General features: G+C 49.4%; 1 protein-coding gene across 1 annotated transcript in view; it reads right to left on the reverse strand.

Annotated features, from left to right (window-relative positions):
- Nucleotides 1-19,269, reverse strand: part of Slit3 (slit guidance ligand 3) — a 597,834-nt gene that overhangs the window by 100,370 nt on the left and 478,195 nt on the right. Inside the window, exons 11-13 of the mRNA XM_087910713.1 lie at nucleotides 17,213-17,284; nucleotides 13,148-13,219; nucleotides 1,106-1,249 (exon numbers count right to left, since the gene is read on the reverse strand). Coding sequence (XP_087766839.1) covers nucleotides 1,106-1,249; nucleotides 13,148-13,219; nucleotides 17,213-17,284 — 288 coding nt within the window. The remainder of the gene's footprint in view (nucleotides 1-1,105; nucleotides 1,250-13,147; nucleotides 13,220-17,212; nucleotides 17,285-19,269) is intronic.

Below are 19,269 nucleotides of genomic sequence, written 5' to 3' on the forward strand. Positions count from 1 at the left end.
AGGTTCTGCTCTCGGAGAGGACTCAAAGGGGGGGGGGGTGGTCTGCGGCCAGCTGTCTGCCAAACGCAGCACAGATGCAGCCAACATCTGGTCTGGGCAATCAGCCTCCCTGCTCTCCCCTCTCGGGGCAGGACCTACTGCTGACTGGCTCCACTTCACCCATGCCAACTCTGAGGGGCAATGCCAGGTGAGAGCTTCAGAGTTTACATGCCGAGTAACATGCATCTTATTTCTCCAAGCTTGGTGATACCAGGCACATAAGGCAGCTAGCATAGCAACTGGCGAATGGCGGTTGTTCCATATATAAGAGTGAGTATTGTTGCCTTAGAATCACGGGAGTGCCATGGGCGTCGGGCTCTTCTGAGCACCAAGGAAACCTCCACAGCCCTAAGCACGGAGCTTCACACGTGGTCGGCAATCAATAACAAGCAGCTGGTCCCATTTTATATTGGTTCCTGCCTCTCGCTACTAGGAACTAAGGGCCGGATGACGTCCAGGGGCCCCAGGAGACCCCTGGGCTCACTGCGGGCCTGGAGCTGGGGCTGAAATCTGAGGTTGGAACTGCCAAGACCACAGACTGAGATCTGTACTCATCTGTTTACCTGTGGTATTTACACACACCAGCAACCCTTGGGAGTTGAGTTCTGCGTGCGTGAGGTATGCCCAGAAAGCCTCTATCAGAGGCTTGGCTTCGCAGGGTGCAGGAAGCTTCCGGAAGGAGGGGATGGAGTCTCACGGATATGGAGACTGCTTAGGACACTACCATGGCTACCATGCTTATGAGCATAGCTTCGCAAGTTCTACCACCTTGGGATCCTGCTTTGTACTATCTGTGACCTTGAGTAAGCAGCACCTCACTCTTTTTGGATTCCTCACATAGAATCTGGGGATGACGGTGGCATCCTCCTGGGTTGCTGTGAGGCTACATGTCCGAAAGCGAGATCAACCCCCAGCCCGGCTAGGCCCTGCTGGGATGCCCCATACAGGTAAGAGCTTTGAGCTCCATCTCCCATCCCTGCTGCACATGCTAGAATCCTCCCACAGAGCCTCAGGCCACCCTCGTCTTGGCGGTAGGGGTCTGCCACTGCCAGGGCAGTGTACTCACAGGGTCTGGACCGACTGCAGAGGAGCGAAGAGCCCCTTGCTGATCGTCTGCAGCTTGTTGTCATACAGAGAGAGCAGGTTGAGGTTCTGCAGGTCCTGGAAGGTGTTCACCCGCAGGCAGTTGATCTTGTTGGCATTGAGGAGGCTGCAGGCAGAAGAGAGGCCTCTGGTCATTGCCAGTGGAGCTAGGGCTGGCTGCACCTGCCGGGACCGCTGGAAAGTGGCCATCCCGCATCCCCGTGGCCTTGCGTTTCTGCCACAGCCCAGAGAAAGAGAGGCCACTTCTGGAGGCTTCCTAGACCCTCCTCACTTTGCCCCCATCACCATGGATGCTGTGCCACATGTCCAACCACCACACCTGCCCCTGGCCTTGTCCTGCAGCCTTGGAGAAAAGCTGGGAGTAGAGCCCAGCACTGCATTTTTTTTTTCTGCTTTAGAATTCAGCACTTCCAGGAATCAGAAAGGGCAAAAAAAAAATCATTTGGTACAATTATTATAAGGCTTTAGTAGATGGAGTCTAGACAATTTTTGATTCAGAGAATTCCTTGGAGCTTATTTGGATCACTGACTTCATCGGAAGTCTGATGAAAGTTACAGGCCATCCTCTCAGGGAGGAAATGTGTCCCTGCGTAGACACACACACACACACACACCACACACACACACACACACACACACACACACACACACACACACACACCTTTCTTGCCTTTATCTAACCTCATACCTTCATCTGTTGTGGAATAGAATACTTGTTTAAGTCAAGATGTGGTACATTTGTTTGTGTTGTGAATAACTGTTGAACAATGTAAAAAGGTGTGTTGCTTTGGTTTATGCTGCATTTGTTTAACTATGTAAAGATATGTTATTGTTTCACCTTGCTTGCCTAACACATCTGATCCGTCTCATTAAAAGCTGAAGAAAAAAAAAAGCTAGCTAGAAACAAGTCTAAAGCTAAGGCTGAGCAGTCATAATTAATAATAAGTCTCTGTGTTGTGATTTGGGGGCTGGCGGTCCAAGAAGACTTCTATGTTCATCTGTTACCCCCCCCAGCCCCACTGGACACCTGCTGTCCCTCAGGCACTCTATGGTTGGCCCTCTGAGTCCTTTCTATACCTCTTTTGGGAAAGGCTGGACTCACAGCTCAAATGACATCCCTCAGGGAGACTTGCCCCAACCCCCTCACCCACAGGGAGGCCTGCCCTGAGCCTCTTTCCCTCCTCAGGGAGGCCTGTCCTGACCCTCTCTCCCTCCTCAGGGAGGCCTGCCCTGAACCCCTTCACCCTCAGCAGAACCCTGAAATCCTGGTTTTGCCTCTCACAGCCCTATACAATTCCTTCCTGCGACTCACCTCAGTCTGTGACTTGAGGATATTGGTTAGTTTTCTTGTTTGCCCTGTGTGTGATCTGCGTTAACACAAAAGTAATCTCTTCGATTTCCCCCTTCATTACTAATGTTTATCTTTTATTAGGGCGCCTAACCCAACTTTATCTGCACCATCAGGGGTGTCTCTCCTTGAAGGCAGCTCTGATCTGGGTTCAGCTTTCCTACCCACAAAGGGACCCTTTCTGCTATAGCTCTTGGTGCTGTCCCCTCCTTCACAGAACGACACAGGAAGTGGGCGAGACACCTGTCCAGCAGATGTTCTGAGTGTCACAGACAAGTTTCAGGTTGCAGAGCTGCTAAGTTGGACAAATTTAGGTGTTGAGCATTTCCCTTATAACTCTAGACTGACTGGTTGTGCCCTTAAAACTATGGTGAAATCCTTTCTCATTCCTTCTTGAATGAGAGGGAAAGAAACCAAAGAGTAAAAAGGTTGAGATTTTAAATATCAATTCTCAAGGCAGACTTAGAGCTAGCTCCCTCGGTGGTGACTGACCCGGGATTCAGAACAGAACCTGGGATTCAGAACAGACCCATTTGTTTCAGGGGTGTCTATGTATCACAGCCCACAGGGACCAGAGCTAGTGCCGGTAGAGCCGCCCCTGGGTGCCAACCTCCCCTCCCCTGCTGGAAGCCCACCTCCCTTGCAGTCTCCTGAGCGCTCCAGCTGCTGGCAGGCAGCTGTGGCCATGACAAGCAGAAGAAGAACTGCCTGTTTAATCTGGCTAATCACAGGCAAGGTCCCTGGGGTCCACACAGATGTCCTCCTGCCTCAGAGTGGGGGAAAAGAGCTCACGTTGCTAGAATACTCTTTGTTTTCCAGAGTGCTTTCCCGACCCCCTGTTATTCTCGCTGTAACCCGGGCAGATGGGCAGCACCACCTCACAGTTACAGGCGAAGAAACGGAAGCAGAGACTGAGGGCTTGGCTCAAGGTCAGGACAGGCGAGTTTCTGAGTGCATGCTGGGAGCTTCTTTATGGATGCCTTATCTACTCCGCCCATCTGCCCATCTCCTCTGTAACCCCCACTCCCAATTTCCTGTGATTTCTGTATTAAACTGTGGTCAAGGTCAATCTAGGTGGGGACATTTGAAGGAGGCAGATATGAGCAGAAAACAGCCTAGCCACCCGGTCAGAAATAGATCTGTCATGTACAAGCTTTTATTTTACTTTAAAATTTTTTAATTAGTTAATTAATGAATGAATTTTGGGGGGGGAGAGACAGGGCCTCATTATGTAGCTCTGGCTGTCTTAGAACTCTCTATGTAGACCAGGCTGGCTGTGAACTCAAAGAGATTCGCCTGCCTCTGCCTCCCGAGGGCTGGGATTAAAGGCTTGTGCCAGTATGCTTGGGTATTTTATTTTTTAAGTAATTGTAAATAATTTGTTCTAAATATTTATATTCAAGGCCTCTGAGAGCACCATCTTGCCAGAAATGTGAAACTATTCCAAAAAGATACCAGGATGGCTTAGCCAATGGCCTGAGAATCCCATCTTTCCTACCATTTTACAGTAAGACCTCTCTATGTGTTAGAAGTTAGGAATGTTACACAACGCACACACATACACTCACTCATACATACTATACACACACTACACACACATACACTCACATATACTACACACACTACACACACATACACTCACACATACTACACACACACTACACACACCACACATATATACACTCACACATACCACACACACACCACACACACACATGACTCACTCATACATACTATACACACACTACACATATTACACACACATATACTTACACATACTATACATGCACACTACACACACACACACACACACTCACACATACTACACACACAGACACACACACATATACTCACTCACACATACATTAGAACTTTGCTTTTTCTTGGAAAACAAATCTCAAAAACCTCTGACAATGATTCTGGTGTTGGTAGCTGTGCAGTGGACACATTCACAGGCAGGATGTATGTTCTCTGCCACAGTCTTCATGCCTCCCTACTGTGTACCCTCTTCCCCTGAAGCTTCCTTGCTTGAGAAGGCTTTTGGGCTTGACACCCTAGTCCAGATTCACGAGTCCAACAGCAATACTTGGCTCTGAGAAGTATTTGATTCAGACAAGGAAGACGGCTCTGTGGACAGAGAAGTAACAACCCTGCCTCACATTTAGAGTCTATCTAGACTGTGCGGATCTTGGCAATACTTATTCACCAGGTCCCGCTTGGCTTCCTTGGCTCCCCTGGGTGCTCCTTTGTCTCCTGTTGCTCCTACATCTCTCAGCATGAGATGTTCTTGCCAAGAGGTGAAACATTGAAATAACTCAGGCTGGCCGAATTACTAGGAAACTGAACCCAAGGGGCAGCGCTCACGAAACAAGGGGCAGAAGAAGACAGAGAAGGGCACAGTCTCTTGGACAGTCATCCTCTACCAGCTGCTTGGCTCCCCCAGGCACGATGAGGAGGTGTCGGGAGAGATAAAAATTAAGCTGCTTATGGAGAATTAGACGCTGCGGATGGCCTTCTGAACTTCAGCACCGGCAAGATCGAGCTGCCTGCCTCTGCTCTTTCTCTTTGGGGGTCAAAAGACTGGCAGCTACTCAACCCAGTCTGGGGCTGCCATAAAAGGAGCTCTGAGTTATCTGGTCATGGGCAAGAGATGAGGGCATTTGAAAAGCACCGGAGGAGGAGGAGGAGGAGGAGGAGGAGGAGGAGGAGGAGGAGGAGGAGGAAGAGGAAGAGGAAGAAGAAGAAGAAGAAGAAGAAGAAGAAGAAGAAGAAGAAGAAGAAGAAGAAGAAGAAGAAGAAGAAGAAGAAGAAGAAAGACTATAGACTCAGCAACCCTTACCTAAAACACCTAGGACCAGAAGTATTTGGACTTTCAGACTGTGGAATATTTGTGGATGAATAATGAGAGAGTTGAGGGAGGGGACCCAAATCGGTCTTTATTTATGTTTCATACACACCTTATATATAAGGCCTGCAGAACCTTTTCTATAATGGTTTTGCATGCTTTTTGTTTTGTTTTCGACTGTGTGATCTGTCATGTGAGGTTAAGTGTGGACTTTTCTGCCTGTGGTGTCATACAGGTGATCAGAAAGGTTCAGATTTCGGAGTGTTGAGGCTTTTTGAATTAGGAATGCTCAAACTGTACCTGCAATGGACTTTAGCCATTAGAGGCTGGACATGGGCTAGTTTTAAACCTCTTTCTTTGGAGTAAAGACCTCTACAATATTTGATCCGAGTTGGTTCATCCTCCTTTGAGGATCAGTAATGCAAATAGTTTTAGAAATGATGGCAAGAAGGCTGCGTCGTCTGTGGTGGCCACACCCATGGGCCAAATATTTCCCACACAACAGCGTTGCGATCACCTTCATCTTTCTGACAAGGAAACTGAGGGTCAGAATGACGACAGGCTTGGTCAAGTTCCGCACCAGTGAGTAAAACCTCAGCCTGTGAGACTGCGCAGCTCGCCTCCCGTCCTCTGCCTGAAATCTACAAGCATTTTCTCTTATCTGTACTGCTTATCTCTGGTGTATGCCTAGCTTTGCTAGTCTTGAGGTGTATGGGGTACACTTTAGGTAGACAGAGGCCTGGCTGGGTCTAGGAGACCCTGTTTGTTTCTTGGGAGTAGGGAGGCCTCTCAGCTTGGCATATTCACCCTCGTGTAACTGATAGAAGATGGCAGTTTCTGTATCTTATAGTTTTGTGAGGCTGGGGTTCCATGCTCAGGGATAGCTAAGTGGCCGGTGAGGGAGATGTGTACGTGGCTCTTTATTCTCCTACCTAGGAAGCTTTCCTGCATTCTGGGATGACCAAGAGACAACAGCATCCTCTACACCTGGGATGTTCACTTACCTCATTCCAGAGGCCTCTTTCCCAGCTGCAAACACTGACACCCCTCCCCCCCAACTGTGCACAAGTGTCCTCAGAGCAGAACTAACTCTGGGGCTTCCGGGCCAACCTACTCAAGGAACCTCAGGAACCATGTGCATATTGAGGGGCTGACGAGGCGATGCGAATAGGTACCTGACATCTCAGTTCACACTAAGCCCTCATACTGACACCTCACAACCATCTAATCCTCCACAGCCCTCCATCGTAACTGCTGTCTCCACTTTCCAGATGACACTATGAGGTCTCAAAGGCATAAAACAACGGAGTAGCGTTCCCTGACCTGCGGACGGTCCGTCAGTCTGACCACTCTGCTACCCACCCCCTCACTAAGACGAAGCAGGAGTCACCAAAGGCTAGCAGGAGGCAGAGGCAGACTTCCCCATCAAACTTAGTGATGATTTCACAATAACGTAAAACAAGAAGAGCTATGTTCCCATTGGAGGGCCGAGAGGAGAGCGGCGCACCAGATTTGCACGTTAGCCCTGAGACTTGCTTCCACCCCCTGCTCGTTGGAGCACTTTGGGCTTGCACATATGTTTTATATCAAGAGGCATTAGTTCTCCCCCCCCCCCCCCATTGACTACCCAACAGAAAGACGCTGCTGGGAGAGAATCCTCTCCAGAAACAGTCGCCTCTGGGAGAAGCAGGGTCGGAGACACAAAGCCAGAGCTTAGTGGGGAAGGAAATACCCCAAGTCAGGTATGGAAGCAGTTCTTATAACTCATGCCCTGCTAGGGGACTGGCCTGGCCTATCAGAAAAGACTAAGACAATCTCACTGCTAGTAGCGGCTTGCAGCCTCATTTGTTCAGGATTCAAGTGGTAGTGGGGGGTGGGGCGTGGGGGAGAAGATGGGCCCCTTGAGATCTGTGGAGAAGAGTGCGGTCGCTCTCCAAAGGCGGCTGAAGCCCCACCGATAGCCACTACCCTTGCTTATCTCCTATTCTCACGGGCCTTTACTGCAGGGTTTGGAAAACACTAACATCTGGAGTTGGGTTTCGTGATAAATTGCATTAAAATCACCCTGGCAACTCCAGCCAGCCACATGTTGGTTCAGCGGCCCAGAGCGATCAGTCTGGGTTGTATTTATCTTCTCGACACCTGCCCCCAGGTCTGTGGAAAGAGGTGGTCACCTTACTCCTCCTTTTTATGGGGTGTTTGCCACAGATGCCAAGACCAGATTCCAGACTCCATAGAGTGCAATGTCTTCCCAGAAAACCAGTGTCAAGAGAGAGTGCAGCGGGCTTTCCAAGAGAAGGGCTGAAGCTCTTTCAGGAACCCCCGCCCCCTGGGAGACAGGAATGAGCCCAGCCAGAACAGCAGTATCACGGACTTCCTTTTCCTGAACCTGTGCATCAGTTTCTGTTTCACAAACACGTGCACACTGCGGATTCATGGGAGGAGAAAGATGGTACCAACAGCCCCTGGCATGACCTTTTCTTTGGCTCCTTCAGGGGAGAATACTTTTTAAAGAAAGCATTATAAAGGCTCTCTGCTATTAAAATGTTCTATGTGTCTCGAGAGAGGTATTTGCTATTACACATGGGCATCAAGTATTAGTACGGATACCAATTAAGGGAGCTATTACGGACCCCTGACTAAGCTGGGGGATCTCCAGGCATCTTTCTCTCATTAATATGCCTGTCTGCTCTTCGATGTCATTAGAATTAACCCTCTGTCGCCCTGCGTTTCTTTATCCACTAAGTGTAGCAGGACTAATCTCTTTTCACGTCCCTCTCTCCTATGAAATATGGGGAGCTAATTTTGACCTTCAGCAACTTGCTGACGCCAGATTGAGGAAGACCTGAATGATTTCTAGTGCCACGGGACAGAGGCACTCCGGCCATGACCAGACTCCTCCTGGTGCTCGTGAATGGGCATGGGAGGAACTCTCCAACTCGCAAGGTGGCAGAGGTGACTCTTTCCTTCTCTCCCGTTAATGGCTACGCTGTTGTCACAGGCCTTGGGTTGTCATGGTGATTCCAGATGGAACTGAAACAAAAGCATGCAGCATACAGCATCGCCATCCGGTGGCCTGTCTGAGAAACACGCCAGCCAATCTGTCCACTCCAGTGACAGAGGAAGGACTGAGAACAGGTAAGGTTTTCCTAAGAGAAATCAGAGGAGAGCTGCGACCCAGCGCCTAGAGGGGGGGGGCTATGACCCAGCTGCTGGGCAATCAAGTGACCCTGCCTAGCTCTACTTGGTCTGCCCCCTGTCACATAGGTATTGGGGTGATCACCTCCCTATGATAGCCACCTGGTGACTAATTAGGCCTTTAAGAAGAGAGAACCGTTTACACGGAACACTCCAGAACTCAAGGCTTTCCTGAGGAAACGCCAGATTCACAAGAAAGGGAGGAATTCTCTCCTTAAAAAATGCACCGCTGAGTTGAGCTGTCTTTGCTGCAGGAGAAGACCCCTTTCTTCCCACCCAGCATCATTTCTGTGTCTCTGGAAATGTGAGCTCCTAGAGTCCTGGTCTTATAACTTATATATGAGCAATCAAGGCCAAGTTAACTAACCCTCAGTTCCCCATCTGTAAGATGGGCCTCGATCAAAATACTTCCTCATAGCATTGTTGAGAAGATTAAACAAGACTATGCATCCGCCGTTGCTTAGCACCGGTCCCAGGCATCATAACTACTCAATCACTGTTAGGTGCTCTGGGCAGTAGCAGCGGAAGCAGCAGCAGCAGGCAGTGCACGTGAAGCTGCTTGTGAGGGGATGTTATCTACGTGGAGTGAAGCTGGGTTCACTGCTCTCTAATTGGCAAACTTCAAGAGCCTCAAATGGTTCTGTCTGCCTTCCAAGAAAACGGAACAACAGGTGCCATAACTTAGGCTGAAGGCATTCTGGTTTGGTTTAAAACCTCCTGGAGCAGGTTGAAAAGACTCCATCTCTGATGTCACTGTGCACATACATCCCCCTTGCAACTCCAGTGACTTCCCGAGGCATGCCACATAATCAATGAGTGTTAAGTGAAAGCTCTTCTTTCCCCAGGGAAGGCCGGGACAGCACAGCTTGCAGCCGCCCATCAGAGAAGGAAATGACAGCCCTCGTGACACACTGACTGCTTTCTCTGCCTTGCAGATGATGGGCCTCTAAGCTACAAAGTGCAGCCTCTTAGGGCATGCCTACCTGCTGGCTGCCCACACAGGACCAGATGCCCATCATCTCAGATGTCCTAAGCGCTCAGGGGGATGGAGGGAAAGCACTTAGGATTACATGCAGGTGACACTTCCTGCTCTAACCTTGGCTTCTCAGGTGCCTCCCTGGGTTCACCCAAACTTCCGGCAGGCAGGCTGAACAAGGAAGCTGAGAGACTATCTCCCATCCTGAACACAGGGAATGGCTGCTGGGACCGGACCCGTTGAGGATTAATTACACGGAGGTCCGCCAGCTACTAGAAAACATCTGAAGGCAATGAAAACAGACTTCTGAGTTTCTTAGAAATGAGGGTTGAGGTTCAGTTTAAGAATGAGCTTTCCAACTTCCAACTGTGCAGCGAGAACTTAATCGCAGAAGCCATCAGCGAAGGGGAAGACAGGCAGATTTGTCAGAAAAACCATGGTGGGACTGCGGCACCAGCCGGCACATCTATACGCATGTGTTATGGTTTGGGACTCTCTAATGTATGTATGTGTGCGTGCACGTGTGTGCTCATGGGGGTGTGCATGCATGTATGTATGTGTGCGCTTGCGTGGGTGTGTATGTGTGTGCATGACAGCTGTGTTCATGTGGGTGTGCATGCATGTATGCATGTGTGCGCTTGCGTGGGTGTGTATGTGTGTGCATGAGAGCTGTGCTCATGTGGGTGTGCATGCATGTATGTTTGTGTGCGCTCGCGTGGGTGTGTATGTGTGTGCATGAGAGTGTGGGTGGATAGCCCTGAGGCTCATTTGATCTGAGATCTTGGATGTTAAACTAAGGATGTAACCCTCGGGAAGATTCAGAGAACAACATATCAAGTTCAGGGTCAACTCCAGGACAGCTAAAGCTTGCCTGGAGAAGTCTCCCAGAATGCCTAGGATAGTGTTATTAGTGTTGATCACCTGTCCAAAGGAACATGGTAAGCAGAATGCCAAGGTAGCCTGGCTGGGTATATCCTGAACTGGGCACAGTTGGAAGGATGGCAGCTAAGTCCAGAGCAAGCAGGAAGGGAAGGGGGCACAGAATAACCAAGCACAAACATTCACTTGGTCCTTGTTAGTGTCACAGTAAGTGCCAGAAAGAAAATATCCAGGTCCTCTAGGCACGGAAGGGACATTTCCACTTTGAGATGAACCAATCACTCAAGAGAGAGGGAGGAGGGGGTGGGGGAGACAAAACTCCCAGTGACCGCCTCGGAGTCAAAGCAGATGCAATTACCCAGCCATCCAGGGTATTCTAATCAGAGCCTTCTTATCAGACTATCTGCAGCCAAATGAGGAGAAATCCAATCTACAGCCCGCTGAACCCTAAATTCGATCTAATGGGGACCTGCTTTCCAACTGCTCAACAGCAGGCCAGAACCAGAGATGACGCACTCCGTCTCTGCCTGCAGGTTCTTTCTGGAAAGCAAGCCAGCCTGACTTGTGTCAACTCCTGGTCTCCACAGAGGGAGAAGCATTGTCTTTACCCCCTAGCTAGTCAATTCCATCTGCTCAAAGTGGTGCTGTTCAGCTGGCCTGTCTTTCAAACCTGGGAGGGGGGGGGGCGGGCTTGCAACCTCCTGACTGCTGTCAGCTTGTAGCAGGGACACATTCCCTTTGTTTAAAAATATGCTGGTCTAGAGTTTTCGATACACACCGTTCACAGTGCTCGGCACTTTGATGTCCAGTCCGTCTCTCCTTAGTGGAGATAGACATGACCTGTTCCTTTCAGCGTCTATCATCAAAGGCCATTCACACCAGCCTGGCCCGCCAAAGCACGCCCCTCCCATACCCCCACCTCCAGGCAGTTGCTATTGTTATTCTGTGGATTAATGGCTCCAGTTAACCAGTGGTAACTTAGTTTCTCTGCTAGGAGCAAAGAACGCCATCTGTTAAACACCCAGATCCTTGCTAGCCCCGGCATGCCATTCTACAAAACAGCCTCAAAGACCAGGGAAGGGCTGGGGAATTTTGAACACAGATCTGCTCGCCTCCAGCCAGGCAGAATGAGAGAGAAGTGGAGGAAGAAGCAGGAAGATGCGGGGGACAGAGAGCTTTTTCACGCTGCTTTTCAGCGGATGGTTGCGATGCTGGATCCACAGCCCAGAATCTTGATGGCCATTTCATTCCAACACTATTCGCTTGGTATATAGCCTAGGGGCAATCTGCCCAGGGACTTGGGAGCTTAGGGTGCGTGAAGGTATGAGATGGGAGGGTCAGAGGAAGTCTTCACTTCTTTCTAGAAGTGTCCTTGCAAGCCAAAACTACCTGTGTCCACCTTACCACTTAGAGTCTTTGGTTCTGCGCCTTCTCCTCTTTCAGAGATCTGGCTGGTCCACCTGGCCCGTAAACTTAGATTTTGGCACCTTCTAACTGTACAAGGGAGGCAGGGAGTCTGGAGCCTCTTCTTCCCTGGGAACTGAAGGTGACCCATCTTTCTCCTTTCCTCCCTCATGGACCAAACGTGGCCCAGCCTGGCCTTACACTCATGACCCTTTTGTGTCAGTTTCTGAAAGCCCTGAAATTAAAGGTACACAATACCTTGCCTGACTTAGAGGGGATTTTTTGTTTGTTTGTTTGTCTGAAGACAGGCAATTAAAAAAATTACACACAAATCTGTTTGTACTCAGATGAAGGCCTGTGAAATCCTGTCATGCGCTATCGAGGGAGCTGAAGCCTTTAGAAACATGTGACCACGAGAGTACTCAATTTCTATGCTTACTTTGCTGTGCGACACAGGGCAAGTCATTTACCTCTCTGAGACTAGGCATTCTCCAATGCTCATAGGGTACTCAAGGTCAATTCTTAATACCAACAGGAATTATGACAGTCATATACTCCTTTGCGCGCGCACACACAAACACACACACACACACACATATGCACGCATGCACACACATACAGGCTCACATGCACGCGTAGTGCCACTGTAGCCACCACCTAATCATAATCTGGGGATGATTCTTGCTCATCATCAAGTCTTCTAAAACAAGCTGAATTCCTTTCTTTATTTCTCCACATCGGAGTTCAATTATCTTCTTCAAACATTTAAGCCCAAATGACCAGAATAAAATAAACAAATAAATAAACCCAAAGCTTAAAACCCGAGGCAACAATCTTCCTTTACATGAAATAAACACTTGCCCCCAGCCTCCCTGACCAGACAGTCACACTGCTGGCTTCTCCTCACCCACACCCCTCGCAAGGTCACATGCCTATGGGCCGGGCAGCTGTTTTAGCTTTCGTCTTGGCGTTTGCCTTGGGAAGGTTGTAGTTCCCTAGATTCTTCCTACACCTCTGTAAGACATTTCCTCTCGCAGAATTTGATTCCTTTCTCACTTTCAAGTCCTGAATCCATTCCTGACACACACTAGGGCCAGGGTTCTGGATTGTATCATCTAGGCTTACGTACACTAGCCTTGGCGTTCTTTGTCAACTCTTTGCCTCTTGGGCCACACAAACAAACCTTGGGGAGGGGAGACAGGGTGCACAGAGGCTTTGGTGCCAGTATGATAGGCATCGAGTGAGTCAAAAGAACGCTTCTGAGCATGGCTTAAACATTTTTGTCTGCAAAAAAAAAAAAAAAGAAAAAAAAAAACGGCCACAAAGATGTAAAAAGTAGCCAGTTTCTACTCACAGCAGCTGCAGGGACACCAGCCCATCAAACAGTCCCTTGGGAATCTCTGTAATCTTGTTCCCATAGAGCACCCTGGAAGAAAGCAAATGACAGCAATCAGCAGGATGTAAGGGAGGTCATCACCTCTGCCAGTTCTGGGTGCCAGATCTCCGGTCACCTGGCGCCCTGGGCCGCCACATCCATCCCATCTCTTATCAGGGAGCCAGAGGCAGGCAGGCAGTTCATCCTATGTGGGTGGAGGTGCTGTCCTGGAGGTGAGCTAAGGCAGGCGCCATCCTGCTGCACTCCAGCCCAGTCTGGCACATCACCCCGACAAGGAAGAAGCGGGCCCTTTGTGGTACCTCCTGAGCGGCTAACGTGACTCACGCCCCACAGTAAATAAGCAGTGTGGGAGGCAATCCTGTGTCTTCAATGGGTATTGATCAGGCCGAGCTAGCCTATAGAATGTTTCCTTTTAATATCCCACTGCATCCTAGGAATTCCTGAGCTGAGTTCTTTAATCACCCATCTAGACAGCGGGGGCTACAGGGATGCGGGGGCAACTCCAGATGGTGCAAGCATTGCTGAGTTGTGTGCCCTGGCTCAATGGGGAGGCTGAGGAGTTTCGCTGTCTCAAATGATGGCAGCTTCCACTCTCTATATCCGCCTGTCTCATTCTCTCAGATCTAAGAAGAAAGGAACTCAGATTTTTTTTTTCATTTCATCTTTGAGGTCCACAGTGCTCCCCCCCTGCTATTTCGAGGCCCCATGTCTGCTGAGTTAAGAAGCCTGGGAAAGGAATATGGGTTCACCTTTCAAACCCAGCCCCGAGCAGGTCTGGAAACCTAGAACTGAGACTCCCAGGACCTCTTTCTGCTTCATCTCCTGACAGACTTTGCTGTCCATGGGGTCGAGCCTCCTCTTCGATCAGGAAACAGAGCTAAAGAGGGCTTGGTTTGCATCTGTTAAAACCCCTTCTCGGGTCTGAGGACACGGGTTATGCAATTATTTAATTCCCCCTCAAATCAAGACTCTGGGCTGACGGTCATTTGAGGAGGCAAATATTAGGAGGAAGAAATGGCGAAAGAGTGTGAAGTTGGCCCCCTCTCCCCCACTGCCGCCCGTTTCCCGAAGCCACTGGGAGTGAAGAGTGAGTTCTCCATCAGCCTGCGGGTGTGTTTCATTAATGCTTCAACAAATTAATGACTAAACAGAAGTCAGCATGACGGCGCGGGCTCACATTTGTAATTCATATTAATGTCCCACGGCTCACTGTGGCAAATGTAGTAATGCCACTGCCTGTTCGTCTCGGTGGACGCCAGGGCTTCTAGAGAGGCACAAGCTGCTGGCGGTGGAGGCGGGTGTAGGGATGCTGGGGAAGGGGTCCGCAGGCAGCCCTTCACGCCTTGGTATGGAGCATCCTCAAACCTAGTGGGTCACCTGCCTATGCGTCAGCCTTGAGGATGCTGGTCTGCGGATCTGTGTGGCTTCCCGCCTGAGGGATCACCTTCACTAGCCTTTCATGCTTGAGCCCAAGCATCTCTCCCTCTGCAGAAGTCTCCTAAATGGTTGAGCTAAGATTTTCTACCCTCTATTATCTTATTTTGCTTCTCTCCAGCATTTACCCTTATGTTAACTCACACTATTTACACATTTATTTAGGCTTAGTTTATTATTATCATTTTTAGTATTTTGTATGTCTGGGTGGTTTGCCTGTTTGTAGGTCGGTTCACCTTGGATGTGACTGGCTGGAAGAGGCCAGAAGAGGATGTCAGATCCCCCGAGACTGGAGTTTCAGTTGGTTGTGAGCTGCCATGTAGGTGCGGGGAATTGAACCCAGGTCCTCTAGAAGAGCAGCCAGTGCTCCTAACTGCTGAGCCATCTATCTCTCCAGCCCCTTTAGGCTTAGTTTTTATGTTCTTCCTTTAACTTTCCTGAATGTGATGATGTTATAGGGCACGCTCATGGCTGGAGCTCTAGAGTGGAAAAAGAGCAAGATCTAGTATAATAAACACCCACGGAATGAATGTATGAATGGATGAACAGGTCTGGGGTAAACGTTCTCCATTCCGTTACCCTACATGGTCAGCTTCATGAGCCCTGGGGCGTCTCTGTTCGGTTGCTGGTCAAATTCTTAGTGCCTCTCAAACCACTCATCACACAGCAAGCATCTGCTAAGTGGAGGAACAAATAAACAAAAGCCAAGAGGCCCTTCACTGAATGCTCGGCACGCACCTCCGAGTTCACTACAGGTGTGCCAATTTCCTGTCTGGCAACCAGATTTTGAATTTCTTCTGCAAGACAGGAATCGTCCCACTATCTTGAGACTGTCCCCAAATATCAGCTAAGGGAGACCAGACAAGGGGAAGGGGAAGGTTAAGATGGGATCCTGGTGGCAGGGGCCTCTCTGTCTCTTCCTCTCTGTGACACTCATCACAATAAGCGGACACTAATCTCACACACGGCCCCGTCTTTGATATCCCAGCCAGATGTTCTGTTCGATAAATGAAACTAATTTACTCGGCAGGCAGCAGACACCAGCTGAATCAGGGACTTCCTGTCCTCGGTCCCTGCCCAGTGGGATGGGAGGACATGTGCATCTTGTTACCTGCATGCTCATAAACTAGGCAAACGCATTGTGAAGGGGCAGAACACAGATCGCACGCCTGTGAACACCCTTTTGATTGTTTGGGGTGTCGAAGGGAACAAGGCACTAGATGATATAAATGTACGAACTTATGAAACCATCACTATGTACGCAGTATGTTGAATGGGCTGCACAGTACGGTGATCAGGAGTGGAATCCTAGACCAAACATGCTGGGCTCAACCCTACCTCTCAGACCCATTAGTGTGTTTTTACAAAAGTGTTTTCCACTTATTTAACATGCTCTGTCTCTTCCTCCTTCATCCCTTCTCCCTCTCTGTGATGTATGCCACTATGTGTGTAGATAGACATGGCGTGTTGCTCACTTGTGTGTATGTGTGGAGGCCAGAAGTGATGTTGGGTGTTTTCCTCCATTGCTTTCCACTCGGTGAGCTGAGGGACTGAGCAGTGAGCTCCCGAGATCCACTCTCCTCTGCCCCCACCCGCAGGGCTGGGTTACAGCTATATACCACTGTGCCCTGCTTGTATGGGTGTCCTAAAACTTCAGCAGCAGGTAATGCACGCACTGTCATCTCCCCAGCCCCGAACCTTTTCTTTTATCACTAGGTACGAGGTTCAGTCTTAGGTAGCAGGGTTACAGATGGGCACAGAAACAGTTAAGGAACTGAGCTACATGGTAGAAGACTCCACTCCACCGTTTATGTTTTTGGGAGGATTGAGCCCGTAAGACTCTGCGGAGAGGACCTGGTCACAATCAGTGCTTGATACATGCTGTCAATTATTGTTATTGGTATAATATATCAATCACACAGTGTGTTAGACAAGGAAGGATCACTCTCTCCACTCCGTCTGAGGAAACATGCAGAGAAGGCTGAAGGACTGCCTATGCCCCGAGTGAGCTGCTGAGGGAATAAGGGCCAACCCCACACCTTCTGAGCCTGGGAGTCCAGTGGCCCTAGGTGGGTGGGGCTTTGAATCTCACCACTGGGCCAAATAAGGGCTTTAAAAAGCCACAGATGGAAGGGTGATGGGATGGGATGGATCTTTTCTGAACACTAACTACAAGGTTGGAAGAGCCTGGAAATCAGCAAAGGAAGTACTGCCCTCCTCGACAAGGCTACAGACCGTGGGAGGAAGGGTGGTGAGCCATGGCCTCATGTCAGACATCCATTACCATTCTCTCCACCCGATAGCCTGGTCTCCCCCGAGACAGCGCTGTGCAGCGTGAGGTGGGAGGGGGAGCGAGGTTGAGAGTCAAAGATGCATTCGAATTAGAAGCCAATAACTGGGAAAGCCGCTGGGCACTTAATCAATAAAAATAATGCATGTGAGTTGTAGAAATATTCCCCGAGATCAATGTCCCCCTGAAGAAATATTTGTTTCTTTTACCAGATTGCCACAAGTGTGTAAGGAACATAAAGCCGTGATAAACCACCTCCTGAAAAATGCGGACATGCCTCCCACCCCGGCCCCACTTACAGTGATGTGAGTGATTTCAGGCCCTGGAAGGCATCCGCAGCTATGTCCGATATCTGATTCTTGCTGATGTCTCTGAAAACATTAATGGGAACTGAGAACACGGCTCACAGGTGTGATAACGCTCTTCCTGAAGTATGCACCCAGCAGTTCAGCCATTCAAACCCAGTACCGATTAACTGATCAAGCGATTTATTTATTCCCGGCACAAGAGGCAATGCCTAAAGAACACATCTCCCACTGCCTCGGGGTAAAGTATACCTTCGCATGTTGTCTCGGGTGCTAAGGAATGCCCACTTAAGTCTTGTCTGGCATAAAAGGCTATGAATATGTAGGTCATTACTGTTTGGGTGTGGGGAAGCCACCTCCAGAAGCCATGCATGCTGGGCATGCTGATACCCTGTGATCCCAGCACTTTGGAGACTGAGGAGGATTGGGAGTTGGAGGCCAGCCATAGCGACACCCAATCTCAATAAAACAAAACCAAACCAAAATCCAACCAATCAACCAACAAAAACAAACAACAAATCCCCCCAAACAAAAAAACCTGAACCTCAAACAAAAACCAACTTCAAGCGAGCCTTGGTCTCAGGTGCCATTATCAAGTATTTAACAGTGAAGACAAGGCAACACGGGCCCCACCCAACCAAAGGTCAGGCCAGGCTCCTTTACACATTGTTCTCTTGTCTGGTACCCCAGTAGTAATTACTATCTTGAACCATCTGTGGTATTTCACTTCCTCAGTCACTTCTCATCTCTGAAGGAGTCTCTGAGCATGGGTGATACACTCTCTTAGCTGTGGGAGATGAGCAAATCACAAGCCTCTCAAAGCAGGCCTTTGAGACAGGCGTGTGTCACTGGCTGGGAATGTTCCTCATTTGGGAAAGAGTCCGTCTGACACATCCAAGCTTTAAGAGACTAGAAGGATCTTCCAAACACAGTATACATGGTGGCTAGCCTGGCCTTGAAGGTGCAGGGCCAGGGAGCCCTCTGCTGTATACTTTTAGAGTTCCAGCGACAACTGGGCCACAGGTTCTTGCTAATGGCCCCTGTGGAGGGGGATTTCTTTTCCTCAGAATTATTAGCTCAGGGTTGGCCTTTGGGTTCCTGTCACTGGCTGGGGAGATGCACCAATTTCCCGCGACAAGAAAATTGTCCTGTTCAACTAAATAAATCAATGGGTCCCTGCTTTTGTGCAGAAGAGGGAGGGCTGAGGTCTTCGCAGGCCAACAGGAGGAGACAAGTAGATATTGAGAAGAAAGCACATCTGAGAAGACTCGCAAATGACAGTCTCCGGTAGGGCCAGTCACCCAGTCGCCCAGCCGCCCAGCCGCCCAGCCTCTTAACCGCACACAAAAGGAGTACCTTTCTCCTGTCTCCCCCTTTCATCTCACAGCCTAGGAAAAGGCCATGCAACAACTCTTACCTAGACCTCTGCTCCCTTACGTCCTACTTCCAAAGCCTGTAAGTTGCAAGATATCTCCCAGGTTAAGGCCCCTCTGGCACAGCTGTCTGGCTTATCCCTTTAGCTGGCGAGATCGCCTCAAACAAATCCAGATTGTGTTCGCAAACTGTCAGCTTACGCTGGGCTTTTCTCCGGCGCCCCATTTTTGTATAAGGGTCTTAACAAGCCTGGATTAACCCTGGATTATCCTAATCTTGCTCACCCTCAGGTGAGCAATTTAGAGCGGCACACAGGGTCTGCCCACATCAGAGAGGAGGCCCATTTTGATGTTCTCCCCCTCATGGGATGTCCATGCAGAGGGTCCAGACCCCTAGCATGCAGGAAGTTACCCGGCCACTGAGGAAGATCCCTGACTCAGCTATGTGGGGACAGACTGGGGTTTTAGTTCACAATGAGAACTTCAGGGATCAACTATCCTTGGGCTAGAACACGAGGTGAGGTCATCTTCTAGTTTGGAAGTGAAGGATGATGGGAAATGGAAAAGTGATGGTTTGGTGGGAAGAGACACTGGTAGTCACTTAGCCCCCTTTTCCCCTAATTTTTTTTTATTGTATACATTTATATATTTGCAGTGTGATGTTTCAGAATATGTGCT

Source organism: Myodes glareolus, chromosome 9, assembly GCF_982192425.1.
Source record: "Myodes glareolus chromosome 9, mMyoGla1.1, whole genome shotgun sequence".
NCBI classification, from domain to species: domain Eukaryota; kingdom Metazoa; phylum Chordata; class Mammalia; order Rodentia; family Cricetidae; genus Myodes; species Myodes glareolus.